The sequence below is a fragment of the Pygoscelis adeliae genome, unplaced genomic scaffold, assembly GCF_000699105.1.
Source record: "Pygoscelis adeliae isolate BGI_AS28 unplaced genomic scaffold, ASM69910v1 Scaffold1, whole genome shotgun sequence".
Classification (NCBI taxonomy): Eukaryota; Metazoa; Chordata; class Aves; order Sphenisciformes; family Spheniscidae; genus Pygoscelis; species Pygoscelis adeliae.
The window spans coordinates 2,224,245-2,245,182 of record NW_008824051.1 but is presented as its reverse complement, the minus strand read 5'-3'; the positions used below and the strand labels follow the sequence as shown (position 1 = coordinate 2,245,182).

The following is a 20,938-nucleotide window of genomic DNA, read 5'->3' as shown; positions in this document are numbered from 1 at the left end:
GTCACACAATTTCTGTTACAAGCAAATGGGAGAAGATCCGATCCAACTCCACTTACATCAGAGTCTTTATCTGCAATCATCTCATCATCTGAGCCTTCCTCTTCCGAGGACTCTGCAAAGAGAAAACCATCCCTCAGTCTGGAGAACAGACTTTAAAATGTCATTGTGCAAACAAAGCCCAACCCCACATGCTGCTACGTCTCCAAACTGTGCTATTTCAATTCCAAAACTAATTCTACCTGAAGATTAGGTTGATCAACATCAATTAGGAAGTCACTTCCATTACAATTATACAGTATGAAGTTGCAGTAGATAAAAAAGGCCAAACTGGAAGTGTACATGCACAGATCTACCTTGTCAGTCTACGTCACTACCTTGACGTCCCACTGACTCAAACGTAAAAGTGCCTTGACTGTATCTACCTTATCAGAAGGGCAGCTCACACTAGAAATTTGAGGCTGCCAATTAAGTTAAGCAGCATACTGAACTTCCAATTAACTGATTCCTTAAATTGTGAAGCAGGGATGGGACGGAGTGAAAGGAAATAAAAGGAGGGTGTTGTGGTTTAACAGAGGGAAGGGAAGGCAGGCAGGCAGGCAGGCAGGAACAACCAACTAGAAGATGCCCACATCATTAACCACTGACTTTCCTGCCATGGACTTCCCACAAAAACCTCTCTACTTGCAGACTGTACGCTAATAGATAAGCACGGGAACATGACGTGTCATGTATCGGCTGTCACGTGAATTCAGCATACACACTTACCATCCTCATATACCAGCTTTGCAGTCTGATTAACCTCAGTTACATCCTGAGCTGTTTCTGATGCTGCAACCTGAGTGGAATTTACAGATTAGCCTTAGATGCAATCATATATTCCAACCTTAGAAGTCAACAAAACTCGCAACAGTGTAAATGAAGTCTACATCAAGTTTAACACATTAATTCATTTATAGTAGTAATTTAACAGCCAAACATGTACGAAGGACAAAGTAAAATTTCAGAGGCATTGGCTCTGAAGTGGCCCAGTACCTCCTATTTATTCCCCTCTACAACTCTATGAGTTAGTAGACACATTTGGCAGGAAACAATGTGAAAACTTCCAGTGAGCACAGACTGACTAGATAGTCAATTAAGTGTACTGCTTTGAGCGCTATCAGCACAGCTGTACAGCAGCTGTATTAAGTTCCCCGATGACAGGTCCCATCGGATGTAATCACAACAGGAGGTTAAGTCTGCCAACAATACTTCTTCTACACATCCCATGTTATTTAGTTGGAACTCACCTGGGTGACAAGAATGAAGAGTCTTCCATGCAGACGGGAAAGCTTTTGCAAAGTTTTTACTCTGCTCTCCATTAACTGGTATAGCATTCCCAGCTGAGGAATAAGGTCTGGCAACTTGGGAGAAGAGAAGGATGAAGAAAAATGAAGCTGCTAAGCAACACATCCCAAATGTCTTATTTTTAAATTTTTAAACTACCTTTGTATGTTTGGGGCAAGCAATCCTTGCTCACATTATTCTAGACAGAAGGGAGAGCTGAGGGTTCACAGAAACCACCCGCAGCCTGGTAAATTAACATTTAGCCATGTTTAGAAACACATCTACTTTCAAAACATGGCAATTCTTATACTACTTTTCCTTTCCACAGTCACTGCAGTAAGCAGGTGTCGAAGGACTATTTTGAAAGCTGTGTAAATGGGAACCGAATATACACCCGTGTACGAATGCAACCTCAGCAACGTGTGCAAGTTCTGATGCACAGCAATCCTATAATGAATGGGAGAAAGGACTAACAGTGCCAAAATGCCTTTTTCTTAACTGAGCAAGAGTGCTTTATCCATCACTTGTAAGGCAAGGCTGGACTTCAACCCAGAAGCTACTACATTACTTACTACCCTGCCAACTTTAGTACACCTTTACCCTATAAATCTAGCCATGGCCAAGATAGTCTCAAGATGAGCATTACAACAGCAAGGCAAATTTAGTCCTGTAAGATTTAGCGACACAGGCTAGATTACTCTTTGACAGTAATTTTGTTCCCTAACTCTCACAGGTATGACATAACTTATCTTGGTTTGACTTTGGGATGACTATAATTATGTCATGAATGACTAAGACAAACACTTTATAATCAATGTGCAGCAATTCGGCAAAAGTGGCAGAAATATAGCCCCCTGTACATTGATTTGGGCACTGCCATATGTGGAGAGCAGGAGACACATTCCTGAAGGAAGAACATACATATATTTAAGCATTTAAATCTAGTTTTAGTTACGTGCACCAGCATTAATGCAAAATACCTACTGTGGAAAGGTAGGATGCATGTAGAGTAAAAACAGACTTCAGCCATCGAACCATTAGTGAGGCACTGGAAAGAAAAAATAAATTATATCAAAGAGATACTGGCTGAGAAACACCCATTTCATATTCTAGATGCTAAACAGTTTATAGAAAGTGCTCCCCTTTCATTATATAAAAAGTTAAATGCAGATGGAAATACAACAGTTTGGCTATCCAGATAATACCTATATAAGTTATTTGTTAGGAAAAGAACAGACATTTAAGTCAGGGATTAAACTAGACAAGTTCAGGGGTCTGTGTTTCTGACATCTTTTATGGGAGGTTTCAATGAGTAAAAGTAGCGTGTTTTGATCTTTTTTCCTCCATCTACAATGAGGGAATTTTTATTTAAAAAAAAAAAAAAATAACAAAACAACAACCACAACTAAGGACAGCTAGTCTCAGCAAAGCTATCCTTATAGCAGTATAACAAGATGGGGGTGGGGGGGGGAAGCTGGGTTTGTTATTAAACACAATACCAGGAGATGTCTAAATATATTTGATAATTAAACCAAACAAGCTATACATGTGACAGTTATTTTATTTTACATATTGATCAGGTCCGCAGTGTCAATATTCTGGGACTTCAGATATGTTCTCAGGGTTATATGCTTATTTCAGGTATCCTTGTCCCTTTTTAATTTCACTTCAGCCACCCTGACAAAGCACTGCCTTAATAAAAGTTCCTCTTTGCACCCACAATCAGGTGAGAATTTTTACATCAAGATGCTGCAGTTTAATTACAGTTACTATGGAAATCAATCACATAGGTGGAGGGAGGGACCATAACGCACACACTAGAAAAGTTTCAGGTGAATTAAACCGCAGTTGAGTTGTCTCTTACCTGTATGGGTTGCCCTGCAATCTCTTCGTAAGCTAGAAGGACAAAAATAGTAAGCGATAAGTAACAAACACGTAATGAGTTCAAAAACCCAACATTAGATCCATGTGACAGCCCCAATATTGGGGCAGAAAGATCTCCAGGCATTTGAAGTTTGCTAGGATTAACCATTCCCAGGCTCCAGAATATTACACTGCCAGCTCTACCATCCTATATGCAGGCTGGTAACTTGCAGAAGCTGAGTTTCATTACTACAATAAAACTGGAACTCAACAGGCAATATACCCAGTGAAACTTAGAGCTGGCAGGAATAAGTAGAAGGAAATCCCTTTGTTTATATGTCTCTGTGTATCTGCTTAGTAGAACAGCTGTTACAAGGTGGACAAGTTGGGGAAACAAGGTAGTATCAGGTAAAGGCTATTTCACAAACAAATCTCAAGCTCTGGAGAAGATGGTTACATGAAGATCTGTCCATCCACTGAGATTATATAGTCAAACACTTGCACTTAGATTCTCTGACAGAGGCCCTAGAAAAGAAACGCTGCACCTCATTAACATAAGTCTAAGGAGGTGTCATGACACATGCTTAAAGGAAGTCTAAACATTCAAAACCAGACCATCCGCATAATCCAGTTAAGATTAGTACCACAAAAATTAAATCTTACTTATGGCCAGCACATTAAAATACAAGAGAAGTCTAGCCATTAACTTATGTTATAGAATGTCATTCACATAACAAGAGCAACTAATCGATGCCCAGTTTAAACAAAGTGATGTCTAGATAAGACTAATCATTAATATTTCTGTCCAAATACAGATTTTATTTACTATCACTGAATAAGCAGTTCAGAAGCCAAATCCCTTTTAAAATTATAGAATCACAGAATAGTTTGGGTTGGAAGGGACCTCGAAAGGTCATCTAGTCCAACCCCCCTGCCGTGGGCAGGGACATCTTCAAATAGATCAGGTTGCTCAGAGCCCCGTCCAACCTGACCTTGAACGTTTCCAGGGATGGGGCATCCACCACCTCTCTGGGCAACCTGGGCCAGTGCTTCACCACCCTCAGCGTAAAAAATGTCTTCCTTGTATCTAGTCTAAATCTACGCCCCTTTAGTTTAAAGCCATTCCCCCTGGTCCTGTCACAACAGGCCCTGCTAAAAAGTTTGCCCCCGTCTTTTTTATAAGCCCCCTTTAAGTACTGACAGGCTGTAATAAGGTCTCCCCGGAGCCTTCTCTTCTCTAGGCTTAACAACCCCAACTCTCTCAGCCTTTCTTCACAGGAGAGGTGTTCCATCCCCCTGATCATTTTTGTGGCCCTCTTCTGTACCGTGTCTTTCTTATGCTGAGGGCTCCAGAGCTGGACACAGTACTCCAGGTGGGGTCTCAAATACTCCAGGTGGGGTCTCAAATTATTACTAAGTAATGTCGCAAAGCTTAAATACAGCAACTGGGCTTCTGAGCTATCTTCAAAAGAGAAAAGAAATTGCCCCTCAATTTCCAAGTGCTATCTAAACTCACTGCTGTAAGTACGTATTCTATTTTTCTTTCTCTCATTGAGTATCTAGCATATTTATGCTCATATAACTTGCTCTGGCTAGCACTGCTATTTTCGTGTTTCAAATTAGCATCCATTTTAATAGTTTAAAAGATGTAATGGTAATTGTTTGCCATGGACTAAACAAGCTTTAGCTTAACCTCTTCCTTTTCTTTTTCCCCCACATAAACATTTAAGATAATATTACATGATTTAATGCTCTTCCTAGCTTTGACAGTGGCACTTTGTCCTTTGGTTAAGCTTCAGCCAGAGAAGATAAGAGTGTATCAGAGAGAAATTAAGAACAATTTCTGTCCTGTAAAACTACCAAACCGATTTCACTGGTGAAAATAAAGAGACATATCCTGGGTTTTCCCCAGCTAGAACGCAAACCAAATGTGGCTTGTATGACAGTACGAGAAACGCAGTCTCTCCTACCTCATGCAGCAGTGGAATGACAGCATGTATAGGCATTCTGGCTACTGTGTTCTTTATTACATTTTCCTTTCTTGTGTTAAGCACTCTCTGTTAAAATGGAAAAACATGATCAGAGAATCATTCAGTTTTAACATGTGTATCAGCAATGAGCACAGTCAAAAATTCCTGGCTTTAAATCTCTTTTTCTACTCCACTATCTTTGCTAAGATGAGGATAATGAGTAAAAGAAGATTTACTATGAAAAGGAGTTCCATTTTTCAAGTCAGCTACAATTAACAAAATAAGACACTTGATTAACCCATCTAAAACAATCTAGCATTGCCTCTAGCCCACCCACCCCATGTTAGAAATAAAGCATCACAGGCACATTAAAATTTCCCGTGCTATTTTCTGTGCTTGACTTCTGTAAATAAATGCCTTTCACCAGTATTTGTGACAAGTCATTTCCATTCAGCATCAAATTCTTAAGATTTCATTTCCCTGCCCCAGAACTATTATTTCCTCGTAGTCCAAGTGCAACAGTAAGCTTTTCAAGTGAAACTGTTGTCACCAATGCATTTTTCAAACAATATCTACTTGGAAACCGTACACTCCGGCAACTAAGCACAGATTATGCTCCAGCTCAAGCTAAAGGGAAGATGGCTGCATTAGTAACATCGCTTGTAAAACATCTGAACTGTGACATAACAAATTTATCATAAACAGAAGCGCCTCAAAGTTCATGGACTGACTCAGAAAGCAAGGTAGATAACAAGAGAGCAATACCGCTACTATCATTTATAATACCACTGCCTTGAGCAGCACATCAGCAAAAAGCAGGTGGGAGAAACAATGGGTTCTTGACTGTTCAGCCTCCCCGGCTTTCAGGAAGGCTCCCCACAAGTCTCAGTGAATAGATTAAACAGCATACAATGATCTTGTAACACTTACATTTAAGATTTCTGCATCGTTGCTTTCCAAGCCCTGAACCAGAAGTACCGCAAAGCTATCTGTTTGTGGAAGGCCACCTGGAGTTTTTACTTTGCTCACATCAATATCCAATGCCTCTAGGCGCTCTTCAATGCTTTCCTGCAGATGGTAAACAAGGGCAGTGCTGTTTCAGTGCAGTTTCTCAGAAACATCAGCTGAAAGCAAAGCACCTAACCTACAGCATTCCCTCTGATTCTGCTGGAAAATAACACAAATTTTGCATATTCTTTTAAAGGTACTGACAGAGGATAGCCTGAGAAAAGAAGATAAGATGAAGTTTTGACTGAAAAGCAGTAATACACCTTAGCAGAGAGAGAGACACAAGCACGTGACAAAGTTCTGCAGGTACATGGCAAAACTACGGGCAAGGCACACAGGGCTTGAACGAGGGAAAGGTTTTGAGCAGAGGGAAGTCTCTTTCATACAGAAAGATTATAGCATTAACCTCGCTTCCACGCGAAACAAAGCAAGTTCAAGTTCACCTAAAGAAATTATAGCGATGATTTACGATTCTAGTTTTTCCATTATTGCTGTGTTTAAAAGAGGAAGCGCTTTACCTCTGTCTCTCCTGGTTTCCTCTTGTTTTTCTTTTTCTCCTTTCCCGAGGATGGAGTTTTGACAGCTGTACTATGTCCTGGAATGCCAGGCACTAGAACTTTGGTGTCCGAGTTCACAACAGGCGTCTTTACCTAGTACACAGAGATAACCACATTTGCATGAATTGCTAATATCTTGAGCTTTCTTCCAATTTAAAATACTGATTTTATTCCAAGACTCTCACACAGTAAAACCAGCCTGCCAAACCCATTTTCTTGACATATATATTAGGAAAATCCTATATTTTGAAGAGCAATTAATAACCTCAAGCAACAGTCAGTTAGTTTTCATAATTAACTAAAGCAACGGTCTCTTTGGAATCACCTGTGAATCATTTTTCTTACAAGCTTGTTCCGTAACACTCATCAAACAACAAACATTTGGATGTTTGCTAGCAATAGATACCACAAGTACTAATAGTCAGGCCCATAAACTGCATGCAGATTAATTCAGCTTCCACTGAAAGGTAAAAACTGATCACAAACAGCAGCACAATGTAACAGTAAAAGGTAGTTACTATTCACTTCAATCCCACTGATTTTCTTCTAGGGATTGCTCAGACGCAAAACTGAGTGGTCTGAATTAGACTATGATTACGATGACAGACAGAGGAACCTTAGGTTATACCAAACAAGCTATGGTATCCATCTTCAATGAACACAAAGGAAATCGAATTTTAAAGGCAATATATTTAATAACCAAGTGCTCCCCTGACCCACAGAGGATGTAAGGGAGTATGCCACTTCCAGAATATCAAGAATGCTACCTGCTACTTCCAGAACACTTCTTTAACCACAGCGCTTCTGTGCAGGCCTTTTTTTGAAGTACCTGCCCAAACGTCTGTACTTGTGGGAGCCCTGCCGGGTGCCCACTGAAGTGATACAAAAATAATCTAGTACAGTAAGCAAAGCAACTTCCACATGCTGAGTGTAAAAGTAAAAAAAAAAAATAATTTTGTGGTTCAAGAATTTTACTGCAGAAAGCAATGGTGTTAAAATACTACCCTCTTTGCTCACCACACTAATCACTGACCTTTTCTCCCCACAAGGCATGCTCAGACAGCCAAGAGAAATGCGTCTTCACTGGAATTCAGCAAAAAGCGAAACCAAGATGGGTATCATCACCGCATGCCAGGGAGTTCCTACACCTCTCACTGCATTTCAGCTCTGCTACCCACCAGCTCCAGGACTGAGGAGTCAGCACAAAACCCCGCCTGGCTGATGGAGCACCAGATCCAGTAGGTAACTTGAGGGTTAGAAAAACAGCGCCGTCTGCTCACTTCACTGATACTGCAAGCGTTTCAAATCTTCAAGGCCTTGAATATGCACACTGATTAAGAACTTCACGGCCTGTCTCTAAACCCCCAGGAGATCCTGCATGAGAGAAAACGGTGGCAAGTGGCCTCAGTGGACACTGTTGCCATCTAAGTGTCAAGCTCACATTCCCAGGTGCCATATCCCTGTGAGTAGGAACACGTGAAGGCCATCTCGAGAAAGCCAAAAGGACATGCCCTTTAAGGCTTCATTACATTTTATTTAGACTCTAAAACAATGAGTTTTAGAGAACATCCCAACTTCACCCCAAACCAGCAGGGTCAAAGAGGCTGTACAAACTGACAGACTCTAGGGGAAGGACTGATCTCAAGCAAAAAAGAAACCATCAGCCAGTCCTGTCTATCAAGCAGACCTGTTGAGAACAGGACTTGCTATGAGCTACAGGAGGGTAACTGTGTGCGAGAGCATACCAGGACACACAGCAGCCATGAAGCACACTTTACCCACACCCGCCTGAGTGCTATGGACATCTGTAGCTACCACTGCAGCTCTGAGCAGGCCCATCCAGAAATCCAACCTCATTTTAAAAGAGTAGTGAATTCTACCATTTCCAAAGTAAAACAAAACCAGCAACAAAATCGCATTTCACGCAAAGCTCACCTTTGTTAGGCCAACATCTGTTTTAAGTGACAACACTTTCTGGATGTCCCTTATCAAACATACGTGGGATTCAGTGGTGTTCAAAGACTAGAAGGACAGGAACAAAACCAGTTAATATATTTGAGATTCACCCCTGTGATTCACTACGCTACGGAAAGATGAGAACAAATTCCAGAGGTATAAAGTAGAATTAACTTTTTTTTTTCCACTCTAGAACAGCAGCTGCTTTGCGCATCTGCCTTTTGTTACCAGATCTCTATGCTCTCCAAAGAAGCTCACACAGGTAAACTGAAACAGTATTAAAAAGTTTCAGTGGCCTAACTCAGTAACAGCCGACATGGCAAGAAACAGCCAGCAATAATGTCAAGTTGTATTTTAATTGAAAGAATAGAAGAATACAAATCGCCTTTCAAAACAGCTCAGGAGCAACAGTCATAGCTCCCAGAAAAGGAGGAAGGAATAAGCTTTGTCTTGTTACACAATTTCAAATAAGTAAAAAAGAAAAAAAATCCCTCCAACAGAGAGCAGTATGCAGTCCATATTACAAAATCCAAAACCTCTCCAGTAGGTTTTACATACCACTTTCTCTATGATGGGCTGTAAGGTGTTTCCATACACAAGCAGCAGAGACTGTTTGTCTGTGCAAAACGCAGCTGCTAGAATAGGGACTGGTTTTGGTGTGGAGTCCCCATCATTTCCAGGCGTTGCTATCTGGATAGTACAGTTTGATGTTAAGGGTTTTTTGCAGTAACTGAAAAAAAAAGGAATGAAAAAATTCCAAGAGGTTTAGCTTAAACACTTCAATGCCTTACACATCTAAGCACCTTTCATTAGCGAGTCCTCAGCAAACTCAGCCAGTTTACGCCTTTTACAGATGGCTAAGATGAGGCACAGACACACAAAATCTTGGCTAAAGCAACACTTAATACTGAAGCGCAGCACAGCCCACAACAAGTAAGTTCTCCAAAAATGCGTCCAGTAACCCAAGAGAAAGAACCAGCTGGAACCTGGTCTGTGAACAGATACAAAAGCTTAAAGGCAGCAGCATGACAAGACTGAACTTTGCCTTACAGTAATCCCAGACCTTTCCCAAAGACACCCTCAAGATGATACTAACTTACCCATTTAAGATATGTTCAAATAAATACAACTGCCCATCTCTGCACACAACTGCTAACTTCACAGGCTGAAAGAAGGAACAGTAAGAGATTTTAATTATCTCAAAGGACAAACCTCCCATAAGTACAAGACATCAAGAGACAGTTGCAGTTATGATTTGATTTTTTTCAGTAACTAAACATGTTAAAGATATAACTAAATCCATAAGGAAGATCAAAGACACTTACATCTCAAGAACATTTAGTACAACTATTAGGAGACAAAAAGATAACTCATAACTGTACTTTACTGTATCACTACTGATATATCCAAATTTGAACAGTTTAGACAGTAGCAGACATATGTGATCATAAGCAGCAATGTTCCAATACCCAAGATGTCTAGAGGCACAGGTCTACAAAAGCACTGACACTGTAAATACACTTAGAGGAAAGAAACTGAGATGAGTGCTCTGAGCAATTAAATGACAGGTGTACATTACACTATCTCTTATCTCCAATACATGCAGTAAGAGGGCACAACTGGAAACATAAGAAAATTTAGCACAAAATGCTGTTTTTAGAAAGGAATCTAGAGGCAGCAGCAGAAAAATGTTTTAAGTAATTACTGAAGCAGTTTGTGAACATGTTGTTTCACATGCAGACATTTTTCATAAGACAACTACTTTGAAAGACTTGTACTTGCTGAAATTGAGAGACTTGGGGAATGCACACTGCTACTTTAACTCATTAAAGGCTAGTTAATTCAAAATGCAGTTACACTGCCAAAGCCACTTGAGATCAGAAAAAACAGGACCATACTCAAACTGCATTTGTAGAAAGAATTTTTTTTGTGTTTTTTGCTGCCAAGTTCTAACCATTTTGATTACTAATTTGTTCTAAATAGGAAACAACTGATATTTCCGCCATCACAAGCAAAATTTCTGAAGAAAACACTGAATTTGCACTTAGCAGCTTTGAAAATGAGTATTTCAAACTATCAGCTTTATAAATGCACCTGTAATAAACATCCTTACACCCGTGAATTGGCATTCAGATCTCATCTCTGCGTAACAGAAGCCAAATACAAACCAAGCTTCTTTCTTTACACCCTTAAAAGGAAACTGATGTGACAACTGAAAATTGTTTAACATATTTGGTTACAAACTATTGGTCCTACCTCTTCTTTGACTTCTGATACAGTCAGGTCAATAAAAGTTGGTTCATCTGTTACTGTGAAAGACATCACGGCATTCTTTTCTTTCCTATCTGATCTGATCTGCCTGGAAGACACAAACCGTATACGCTATTTATCATAGCACAAACAGCACCCTCTGCACCTGAAAAGCATTATAAAGCCTATAAATCATCAGCGACTGTGGTAGTATCTACCCCACCCCAAAATACTCATGCTCTAATTTCAGATTTCAGCTTGGAAAATGTTCTAAATTCCAAGTGCAAAGTAACTCCCAACTCCCAATTTAGCAAGAAAACTTAGCGTAAACCCTACAGTAAGTACAAAGAACAACGAAGCCTATTACACAGTTGTTCTCAGCATACATTAGCGATTCAAACGGCAACTGGAAGCATGCTCAGACACAGCCAAGGAAATTCACGTCTTCAATCAACAATCAGTGAGTTGAAACCACTATTTAAGAGATCATCACTGCATTTCTCCAGAGTGCCCCTTCTGCTTAATCTTCTGTTTAATCACAGAGTTCAGAACATACTTGAGTCTATCCTCAATACTGATCATAATCAAAGTTACAAATTATGAAAAGCTTACATACCATACACTCAGTAATCGGTCATGTAAAGCTCCAGACAAGAAATAAAGCCCTGTAATTCCATCAAAGGGCTTGTTTTCATTCATAGGTTTTACTGTGGTAAACATTAATGATGACACTGATGTAGCATGGCCTGTGAAATGCTAGAAGACAAAAAAAAAAAACCCCAACAATTTCAATGATTGCCATAAGAAGACATATGGCAAAACTTAAAACATCAGTTAACAAAGAACATTAGGAAAGATTCAAGTGTTACTAAGTCATCAAGGACGTTTCAGTAATTTTTTTTACTAGTGATCAGCTTCCTTGCATGGCTGTATTTCAAGGAAACTTTTTCTGACCCTCCAGATATTTATCAGAATTTTAAAAGTTAAATGGGTAATCAAAAGCAAATTCACTGGGACTAAGTCCATGCAAAAGAAATCACATCCACCTGTACTGCTGCTACCGTCAGATAGCACTCCCCCCCCCCCCCCCAATTTTACACTTCCAACTTTTACAATGAAACTACATTCATAGTTTCATTCTCAACTGTAAGATGAACACACAGGTCTGCTGACACACTGAGGCTGTTCAACCCCACCACCCCCACAAAAAAACCCCAAATCAGTTCTTCTGTCTACTTTTATAAAATAGTGGTTTTGGTCATCATAGGATGCAGACATACACGGTAGTTGCCATGTGCCAGCAAGTCCACAGAACAGCACACGAGTACACACTTACCTGACAGCAAGTACCAAGAGATTCAGAGACTAGCTGCGTTCTATCTGCTAGCGGGCAAGAGCACATGACTGCATTTATGGAAGAGCTAAAAAGTAGTAATTTGCTCATGTCTGAGCCCTACTCCGGGAACAACGAGGGTTTTGCTCCTATGCCTTCCAACTGTTTCAACAGCAAAACTGGTAATGCCACCAGTTAAACCTGAAGGCTTTAAAGAAGACACTCATAGAAAAGTCAGGGAGCTCATGCACAAACCCATGCCAGCAGTAACTAATACTGTGGTGAACTGAGTTCTCCTGCTAGAAGGGTTTCAGAAAGGGACCCAGTGAAAAAGAACAGCATCCATCTTTCTACTACAGGCTTGAGAAAGGGGGCTGGTAGCATGCTCAGACACAGCCAAGGAATTTAATGTCCTCATTCAACTCTCAGCAAGTTGAAACCACAGTTGAGGGTATCATCACAGCAACAGCTTCCAGCAATCCCAAAACTGCGAGTTATCTCCTCACACCCAATGAAATTTTCAGGTGTCCTATCAGGAAACACTAGATACATAATGTCACCAATCAAGAAGGATTTTTTTTTTGCATCTGGCTTAACAAAGTTACTTACTCTGTAGACTTCTTTGGTCTCCAGGTCCCACAGCTTTATAGTTCTACCGGCTGACAGCAGCATTTTCCCATCTGGACTGATGCATAGAGAGGTGACACTGCTATTGTCGCCTTTCCACTTGCTAGAATTTGGATGGAGGGTTTTTGTACAAAGGAAGAAAGATGAAGAAATAGAAAAAACAGTATTAATTAGCATAATCTCAAAATCCACATCAACCATGCTGGAAAACTTAAGGCAAAAATTACTAAAAAGAAATAATTTAAGTAGTCGAAGATGAGGTCAAAGCTATTCTTCAAATTAGTTTACACAAAATTACAGCAACTCAAAGATGTAAAGCTATTTAATACTGAACAACTGTTGACTTTTTTTTAATATTTGCCTATTCTGTTCTAAATTCCTCTCTCAAAGTTCTCTACTACTCAAAATAGGGTGAAGAGGAGCCATACCAAGACTTCTCTTTGCACCATAATCCAAAAAACTTACATCAACCCATTCAGAAAGGCCTTCTCAACACTAAAATTCAGACTTTCAAAGACCCATTCAGTTCCTGGCCCTCCTCCAAAGTCTCTCAATGATGCTGACAACAACAAACCTTGCCTTAAAGGTCTATGGTTCAAAGCACTATTTAAAAATAAATAAATAAATAAGCAAGCAGCTTTGCAGAAAAGGAGCTTGCAGTCCTCGTAGCCAAGTTGAACACGAGTTAGCAGTGAGTCCTTGTGGCAATGAGGTCGACTGCACACTGATTTGCATTAGCTAGAGTGTGGCCAGCAGGTCAAGGAAAGTGATTCCTTTCCTCTGTGCAATACTTTTGAAACTGCATCTGAGCACTATGTCCAGTTTGGGACAGTACAAGAACGTCACTGACGTAGTGGAGTAAATCCAGTGGAGGGCCATGAAGGTGGCTAAGAGACTAGAGCATGTAACGTAAGAGGAAAAGGTGAGGGAACTGGGTGTGTTCAATCCTAAGAAGAGAAGGCTAGAGGGAGATTTTACAGCCATCTTCTGCTACTTTACGTCAGGGTCTCAATTTAATACAACCAAAGGATGCGTCTCCTTTCTAGGGAAATCAAAGAGGCTACTGACGATGGGCTGTCTGCAGTGCCCACACCATCTTTAACAAAACCGGTAGGGCTGCAGTAAGAATAACACAACGGTGGGAAATATTACAAAAAAGAAACAGCAGCGTAAGAGAAGGGTCAAGGTGCCATCACTCACTAGGCTTTTCTTGAAGTAAGATAACCAGGATCGTTAATAGAAATCTTGGTTTCTTCTTTGAAGTTTAAAAACAGTTTGACTTTATTACAAAAGAAACTAAATGCCTACACCAGATATCTTGTTACTCTGCACTAAGCTCTATTTTGCTCAACAGTACTTTAAACAGTAGCAGCCTGCTCAGACAGCCAAGTGGAACTGTCCCCACCGCACATCAGTAGTGAGCGAAACCAAGTGGGTATCATCACAGCAAGGCCCTTTGAGCAAAGCCCCGTGCATGTAACAAGTTTAACTGGGATGAGGTGTTCCAGTATCTGCTCCCCCATATTTCCAAGGATATTTTCTAGAATTTAGATTTTTCAGCATCACAAAAGTGACTGGAAGCCCATGCCCCACTAAAAGTTAGCATGGAGGGACCCAAATCCCTCTCAGCGCAGTTACTCATTTCATTTAGTCTTTCCAACACACAGAGGAAGAAATCCAACTATGAGAATCACTCTTTTATCCCTTAATAAAACCACTTCCAATCTCAGAAAAATAGCCAACAGCCAATTTTGTACAGTGGGAATGAAGCCTGAAGAGCAGAGTGCAGCATTTCGAACAGGCCCTCACTAAAACCTGTGAAGGAGGAAACACACAAAAGCAAGTGCGAACAAATTTGACCAAAAACCGGCATCACTTACCACTTTACTTTGCAGGTCTGTGCGTTCCATTCCACGATGTGTTTGTCCTCTGAACAGCTATACAAGCAGCAGTTGTCCTGATGCCATCTCACACAGTTTACTCTATTGTCATGACCACCGTCCTACAAAAGGTAAAAGAGGGTCAACTCATTAATAAATGAAGAAGTCTTGACTACTGAGTCTTCCCCACACCAACAATGTAACAAGCTGCTCTTTCCAGCACTAAATTCAAATCATTGGCAAGTTGAAAAGAGGGTGTGGTTTTAAAGACCAATATAGGTATACAGTTATATAAGTTGAAGATATGTTATATTTTGATATGTACATGTAAGTATTTGAATTAATTCTTGCTCTAGCACTTCAGAGTTAACAAAAAAATTGTCCTGCCCACTATTTTTATACACACAGCCAAACAAGGCTAACAGTATGAAATTTGCTCAAAGGAAAGGCTAGCGCAGATGTCTTGCTGATAGTCATCTAAGTGTCTCCTTGCTTAAGTACATTCAGAGATGAGTATCTTTCCCTTTGTACTCAGCATTCAAGAGTAAGCTATCATCAGATCAGAAGACCCTACAAAGGGTTATCATTCACCTCTCTTAACAACCAAAATATCTCCAGCTCAAATACACACTTCAATCATTTATGAAAATATTTCCTAAAGTTTATAAAATTCACTATTTGAATCGGCACCAGCCAGCTCAGACTGCTCCCAAAAGCGTCACTGCAAATCAGCTTTGAGCAAGACAAAACACATCACAGCAAGACATTCTGTTCAGTAAGGACAGCTAAAAGTGTCGGCTCTTATTCTAGCAGGAATAATCTTTTAATTCAACCTATCTGTAAAAAAAGTACTCACCAAATAACATCTGCTATCCTGCTCCTATAGAAGAGCAGCCAGTGTTTTCAAACTGACTGAAACTGTAAATTTTAACCTGAAGCTCTTTTATTTTGTACATTGTTTTCACGCATAAATACAGCTTTTCCATAAAACAGAGTTGAAACTTGTTAGCTAGTGTCACTTGCATGTATCATGATTTTAAGAAGTCATTGCTTTCTCTTAATTCGTGTTCACTGATCACCTACGGACAACTAAGAGTTTAGAAGCGAAAGTATGCCCAAGTATCTCAAAGTATTGCATAGAGTCATTCATACGGGTTTATTTTGCTTGTTATGTAACCCAAGACTAAAACCAAGGTATTTAGGAGTAACAGGGAAGTTATCGATGAGAAGGGCAAACTTTGAAAATCAGCGTATCTCATCTGAGAAAAATCACGTGTTGAGAGGGCTCAAAAGCTTCCACAAGGGAGGTAAATTTACATCTGTATGGAAGAGTCCATCAACACGACACCTTCCCAAGGGTCAAGGAGTACTTCAATCCTGCCCTCCTCTCCCTGTGCAGGAGCTGAGGGTACAACACTCCCCCAGAGGACTTAACTCTCCAGTTAGGCATTTCATCATTACTGTTATTTTTAATGCAAAATAACAAATCCATGCACAATGTTAAGATATTGCATTAACTCTGAAACCAAAATTTCTCAACGTGTACATACTCCCAACAATAGAAAAAGCACCACTTAAAGATTCCCAAGTACCTGAATTACAGCACCTCTATTCATATACGCAGCTATTAAGAAAAAGATCTGCATAATTAGGTTAGTTTATTCCATTTTTGAGCAGCAGAAAGAACAGCATAAACTGACCGAAACCACCAGTATTTGGTAGCGTGTGATAAAGAGTGTATTACTTACTAGCTTGCTCTGTAATTCTCCTTTTACTGTGCTGTACAACAAAATGCTACCAACTGCTGTACCAATAGCCAGGATATCTAACTGCTTGTCCACTTCTGCAACTTCAGACTTCCGTTTTTTCCTCTGGGGGCCATCCTGGAAAATCAAAAAAGAGAAAACATGAAATTAATTAGTCTGACCAGCTACTCTCAGTGTTAAAGCAGAGGGGGAAAAAAAAAAACTTCTGTAAGTTTGAGACCCAGTCAGCCAGCACAAACTCTGCTAAGACACAAAATGAAGACACTGAAGTGCACGGCAACCTAGAGACTCATCTTGTACCTCCATGTACAAGGTAACAAAGTTGCTATGAGTCACTTGGAAACATTTGGTGGAGGCCATTTTGCTAGCCTAGTGACCACATCCATGAGGGAAAAAAACCCACATTTAAGTTTTTCACAAAGTTCGTGTCCCAGAGGCAGAGGTAAAGATTAACACGATCAGAACACTTCATCCACAAAATGGAAATGCTTGATCAAGAATGATCAGTTTCATTTTTTCTCAAAAGCTATTCAGAAGAGTCTTGCAAATATTAAGTATTCATAATGCCTCTTAAAAAGAAAGTGCTACCCCACTTGGCAGAGGGAAGCAACCGGGACTCGAAGCGAAGTGCTCTGCCCAAGTCCTGGTGTCGGTACCAGGGGTCCTCCTATGATCAGGCAATTCTTAAGTCTTCACCCTCTTCCTTTGCAAGTGCTACCAACCACTTCAAGGAGGAATTTCACTTCATCTCTCTTAACCAAACACGGGTGAATGCAGCACATCACTGGGAAGGGGAGAAGGAATAAAACTGGCTCTTGAGCATGTGAAACTAAAATAAAGAAGGCAGAAGAAGCCACTACATTTATTCTCACCGGGTTAATCCCACATAGCTAATCACACACACAAAAGAAAAAAGAAAAGAAAAAACTGTTCAAGGACTTCAGAAGAAAAAAAATCATCCCTAATGCTACTGATCAGTTTTTAAATTGGACTTTGGTAAGTCTCCTTACATTTGTTACGTAACAGCAAAGCATTCTCTCCAATTAAAAAAAAAAAAATTATACACAAGCTAATGCTTCCCCTACACAACAGATATATTTGCACTGCTGAGCAGCCAGAAGAAGCCAAAGGAGACTGATAAAATGTGAGCAATCAGCTCTGTGCAAGCTCCACGCGGTGTAGCTAATCTGTCATACAAGACATCACACAGCGAACGTTAAGTAATTTTTACTCAGGCCCAGAGATATCACGACAATCAGGATTTGGGAGTTTTCACCAGAACTAAGATTTAAAAGTTTAACAGTGCAGGATAAATACTTTGGTTCTTTGAAGTGGGACTTTCTTTTCCTCTGTATTTAACACAGACAACACTTTCTGCAAGGAGAAGCGTTTTGGTTTAGGCCAATAAATACCATAATGCTACTAAAATACTTTTACATCAAAAGCAGTCTCTTGAGAAAAGAGGATACATTGGTTTTTTTGCAAGCATTTGTTTAGGCTTCATCTTTCCTGGGAAAGAAAAGCATTTATAAAATATTACAAAAACACAGGTGCTGAGAAACCATCACAGTTGCAAAGCACAACCAAATAGTAAATCAACCAGGTTTTAAGACAATTTATGAGAAAAGACTCAACCAGTTAAATTTTTGGCAGCAATGCCAACTAAGCTGTCTTGAAACTGCTGTCTGACACGCAAAGACAAGGGCCACATAGCCAGTGGAGATGCAAGTACATTTTATGTGTTTTCTGGTACTTTTCAATCTCTTTATGTAGTTTTACTAATCACCCCACACACCTCCACTGCAAAGCAAAACCACAAGTAAGAACAGATTTTATTCCCTTCCCTTGCATAGATTTTTTAACTAAAATTTGTTCACCCTCCACTTCAGTTTGTTATGGACAATTTCCCTTGGAACAACTCAAAGGTACAACAAAATTCCCGCTGAAGTCCACAAGTTATTTCCAGTGTCGAGAAGAAAGCTAGACGCAGTGAAGGTTTTTCCAGTTATTTCTTCACATGTATTGCTTTACTGACCAACCTTTATCGGCATTGTTAGTAGGGCATTTTGTCAGAAATTTTTCTGTGAAAGAAATGCCAGTGGAAAATTCATACACCTATTAATGTTGGAGTTGATTTGAAAAAACACTCCGAGAACTGAAAAAAAAAAAGTTAATAAATTTAAAAAAAAAAAAATCAAACTTCTCTACCCTGCATTCAATTAGTACACAGACAGACTGTCAACTGCAGTAGAGATCCATGTGGGATTCACTTGTGGATCAGGGTCTTAAATATAAGAGCACCCTGTTTTCATGGATAGGATAGGACAGGACAGGGGAGCTGAATTATACCAAGTATCAGTTTCCCTTTGATTTTTTTTTCAGATTTATGGAAACTCAAGCTTATTTAGAAATCCTTCAACTTTGCCTGAAAAAGCACAGTTTTAATTAGTAGAGATGGTTAAAAGAAGTTATTTGTAAAGGGACTGTGCACATATTTTTCCAAAATGTTCTTACTTGAGTAGGTCACTGAGACTTTTTAAAAAAAAAAAAAAAACACCAGAAATCCGATCTATGCCGCTCACAGGTGAAGTAAAGCACTTAAAGCACCGAAATGGGGGTAACCCTGAAGAGTCTTGAAGATGACAGAGCACTTGCAGCTTATTAGGAAGAAAGTGGAAGTAGGTATTTTGAAAGTCGGTGGTCCACATACTCTTGCACAAGGCACCACTTCACGGAGCAGGAGATGGTGAACACCGCACGCAGGAAGCACTGACACTACGAAAGCACGTGTGCGGGGAACATCTCAATAAGCCACCACTGCATCAGCAATTCCAGGGCCTGCAGCTCAAAACTTAAGTTCTAATATTCCCCTGTAACACATAGCCTTCATTAACATGGCAGCAGTCCAAAACATACTTAGTTTAGGTGTAACTTGGCCAAACACCATTTATAGATATCTACTGGCACAGTTTTACTCCTGAACACCAGATACTAGTACTACCTAGAGAGATGTCAACTCTCCAGGAATAAAAAAAAGAAAAAAAGACGCAATAATGTCAGAAAAGACGCAATAATGTCAGAAAAAACACATTCAGTAAAATATATTTGGCAGAACCATCACAGCTTTAGTTCTTCAGTCTAAGGACAAATGAATAAATTGCACAAGTTTATAGCATAATTATTCCAAGAAATGGCATGTTTTCCAGCTCCACTTGAAAATGTACCAACTTTGAAGCAGTGGACAGCATTCAAACTACTGGAATAATTAGAAAGCACGGAGAGGTAGCCAAACGCTGACTGATTAAGTGCATTTTCCATACAACCCTAAACCAGGTTAAATTGGAGCATCTGTGGGTTTTAGGGGTGGGTCTCTAGAAAAGGGTTAGTTTTTAAAAACCACTCAGAAACCTCCTGTGCTTGACTTATGGCACCACAGCAGTGCACTACGTTAGCTTAAGTTTTATTTCACACAAGATAGATTAACCCCATTTTCACATGCCAGTTTCAGCTTATTTAAGAGTGAAGAAGAACCTACACAGCCCTGCAATTAATGCACGTATCCTTTTTTCTTCAAAGTTACATGACAAATGAACAGGTTAAGGCCGATCTAAAACTAACCCTTTCTGCCACATTCTTTAAACGTTCTGGGAGTTTTCAAAGTTCAGGGACTAAGCCGCTCAACTGAGAAAAATGAGACAATACCATCTTCCTTTGGACTGGTAATGTGTGTGTTAAGCATTTTGAAATACCTCTTACGGTATTTCAAATAAAACTAAATTGTTGTTACATCAGAACGCACTTTAAAAAGCCCTCCCTAATTCTTATGATAAAGGGGATGGATTTCACATACTTTATCCAAGGCATACTTTTTTCCCCTCAGGAAATGGTATGTTCTAGCTAAAGAAAACAGGATCGCTTCAACATAAAAAGGATGAAAATATATACCTTACTGTATATACTCCAGTTATTTTCAGGTCGAGTGCTCACCTGAGATGAAGTTAAATAAAACAAATTCAAGGTTGAGAACATCAAAGCCCTCTGATGTGTACTCTGAATAAAGTTACTGAATACCTTCTCACAGGATTCCTGAGCTTGGGAAGGCGCATCACGGACAGCATAGCAGCTTGCATGGAAATACTTCCGAGGGTAAGGAAGTGTGGCGAGATACTGCCTTTACTGGAATGTGAACTGCACATAAGCTAAGTGGACGCAGAGCAGCCAACCTGCTCTGTAGCATCACCTTTTCGATTAAGGTGAGATGGGCCATGAAGTAACATACCTTGCTCCTTCAAGGAAGGCTTCTTCCATGCAGGTTATACGAAAGACAATTGATTTTACACAGTCAGTGCTTCTGGTGATAGCCCCTTTTTTGTTTAAAACAAAAATAAAAAAGTCTCCAGCGCTA

General features: G+C 39.9%; 2 protein-coding genes across 2 annotated transcripts in view; one reads left to right on the top strand and one right to left on the bottom strand.

The window, feature by feature from the left end:
* Positions 1-16,893, bottom strand: part of WDR43 (WD repeat domain 43) — an 18,154-nt gene extending 1,261 nt beyond the window's left edge. The window contains exons 1-17 of the mRNA XM_009333684.1: positions 16,834-16,893; positions 16,516-16,650; positions 14,768-14,889; positions 12,870-12,990; positions 11,544-11,683; positions 10,934-11,036; positions 9,778-9,842; positions 9,236-9,407; positions 8,657-8,743; positions 6,683-6,814; positions 6,087-6,224; positions 5,157-5,243; positions 3,188-3,219; positions 2,308-2,371; positions 1,287-1,400; positions 766-835; positions 57-112 (exon numbers count right to left, since the gene is read on the bottom strand). Coding sequence (XP_009331959.1) covers positions 57-112; positions 766-835; positions 1,287-1,400; positions 2,308-2,371; positions 3,188-3,219; positions 5,157-5,243; positions 6,087-6,224; positions 6,683-6,814; positions 8,657-8,743; positions 9,236-9,407; positions 9,778-9,842; positions 10,934-11,036; positions 11,544-11,683; positions 12,870-12,990; positions 14,768-14,889; positions 16,516-16,650; positions 16,834-16,893 — 1,698 coding nt within the window. The remainder of the gene's footprint in view (positions 1-56; positions 113-765; positions 836-1,286; positions 1,401-2,307; positions 2,372-3,187; positions 3,220-5,156; positions 5,244-6,086; positions 6,225-6,682; positions 6,815-8,656; positions 8,744-9,235; positions 9,408-9,777; positions 9,843-10,933; positions 11,037-11,543; positions 11,684-12,869; positions 12,991-14,767; positions 14,890-16,515; positions 16,651-16,833) is intronic.
* Positions 16,894-19,104: 2,211 nt separating this feature from the next.
* The window catches only part of TRMT61B (tRNA methyltransferase 61 homolog B (S. cerevisiae)), a 10,278-nt gene continuing 8,444 nt past the window's right edge, over positions 19,105-20,938 (top strand). Inside the window, exon 1 of the mRNA XM_009333683.1 lies at positions 19,105-19,150. Coding sequence (XP_009331958.1) covers positions 19,105-19,150 — 46 coding nt within the window. The remainder of the gene's footprint in view (positions 19,151-20,938) is intronic.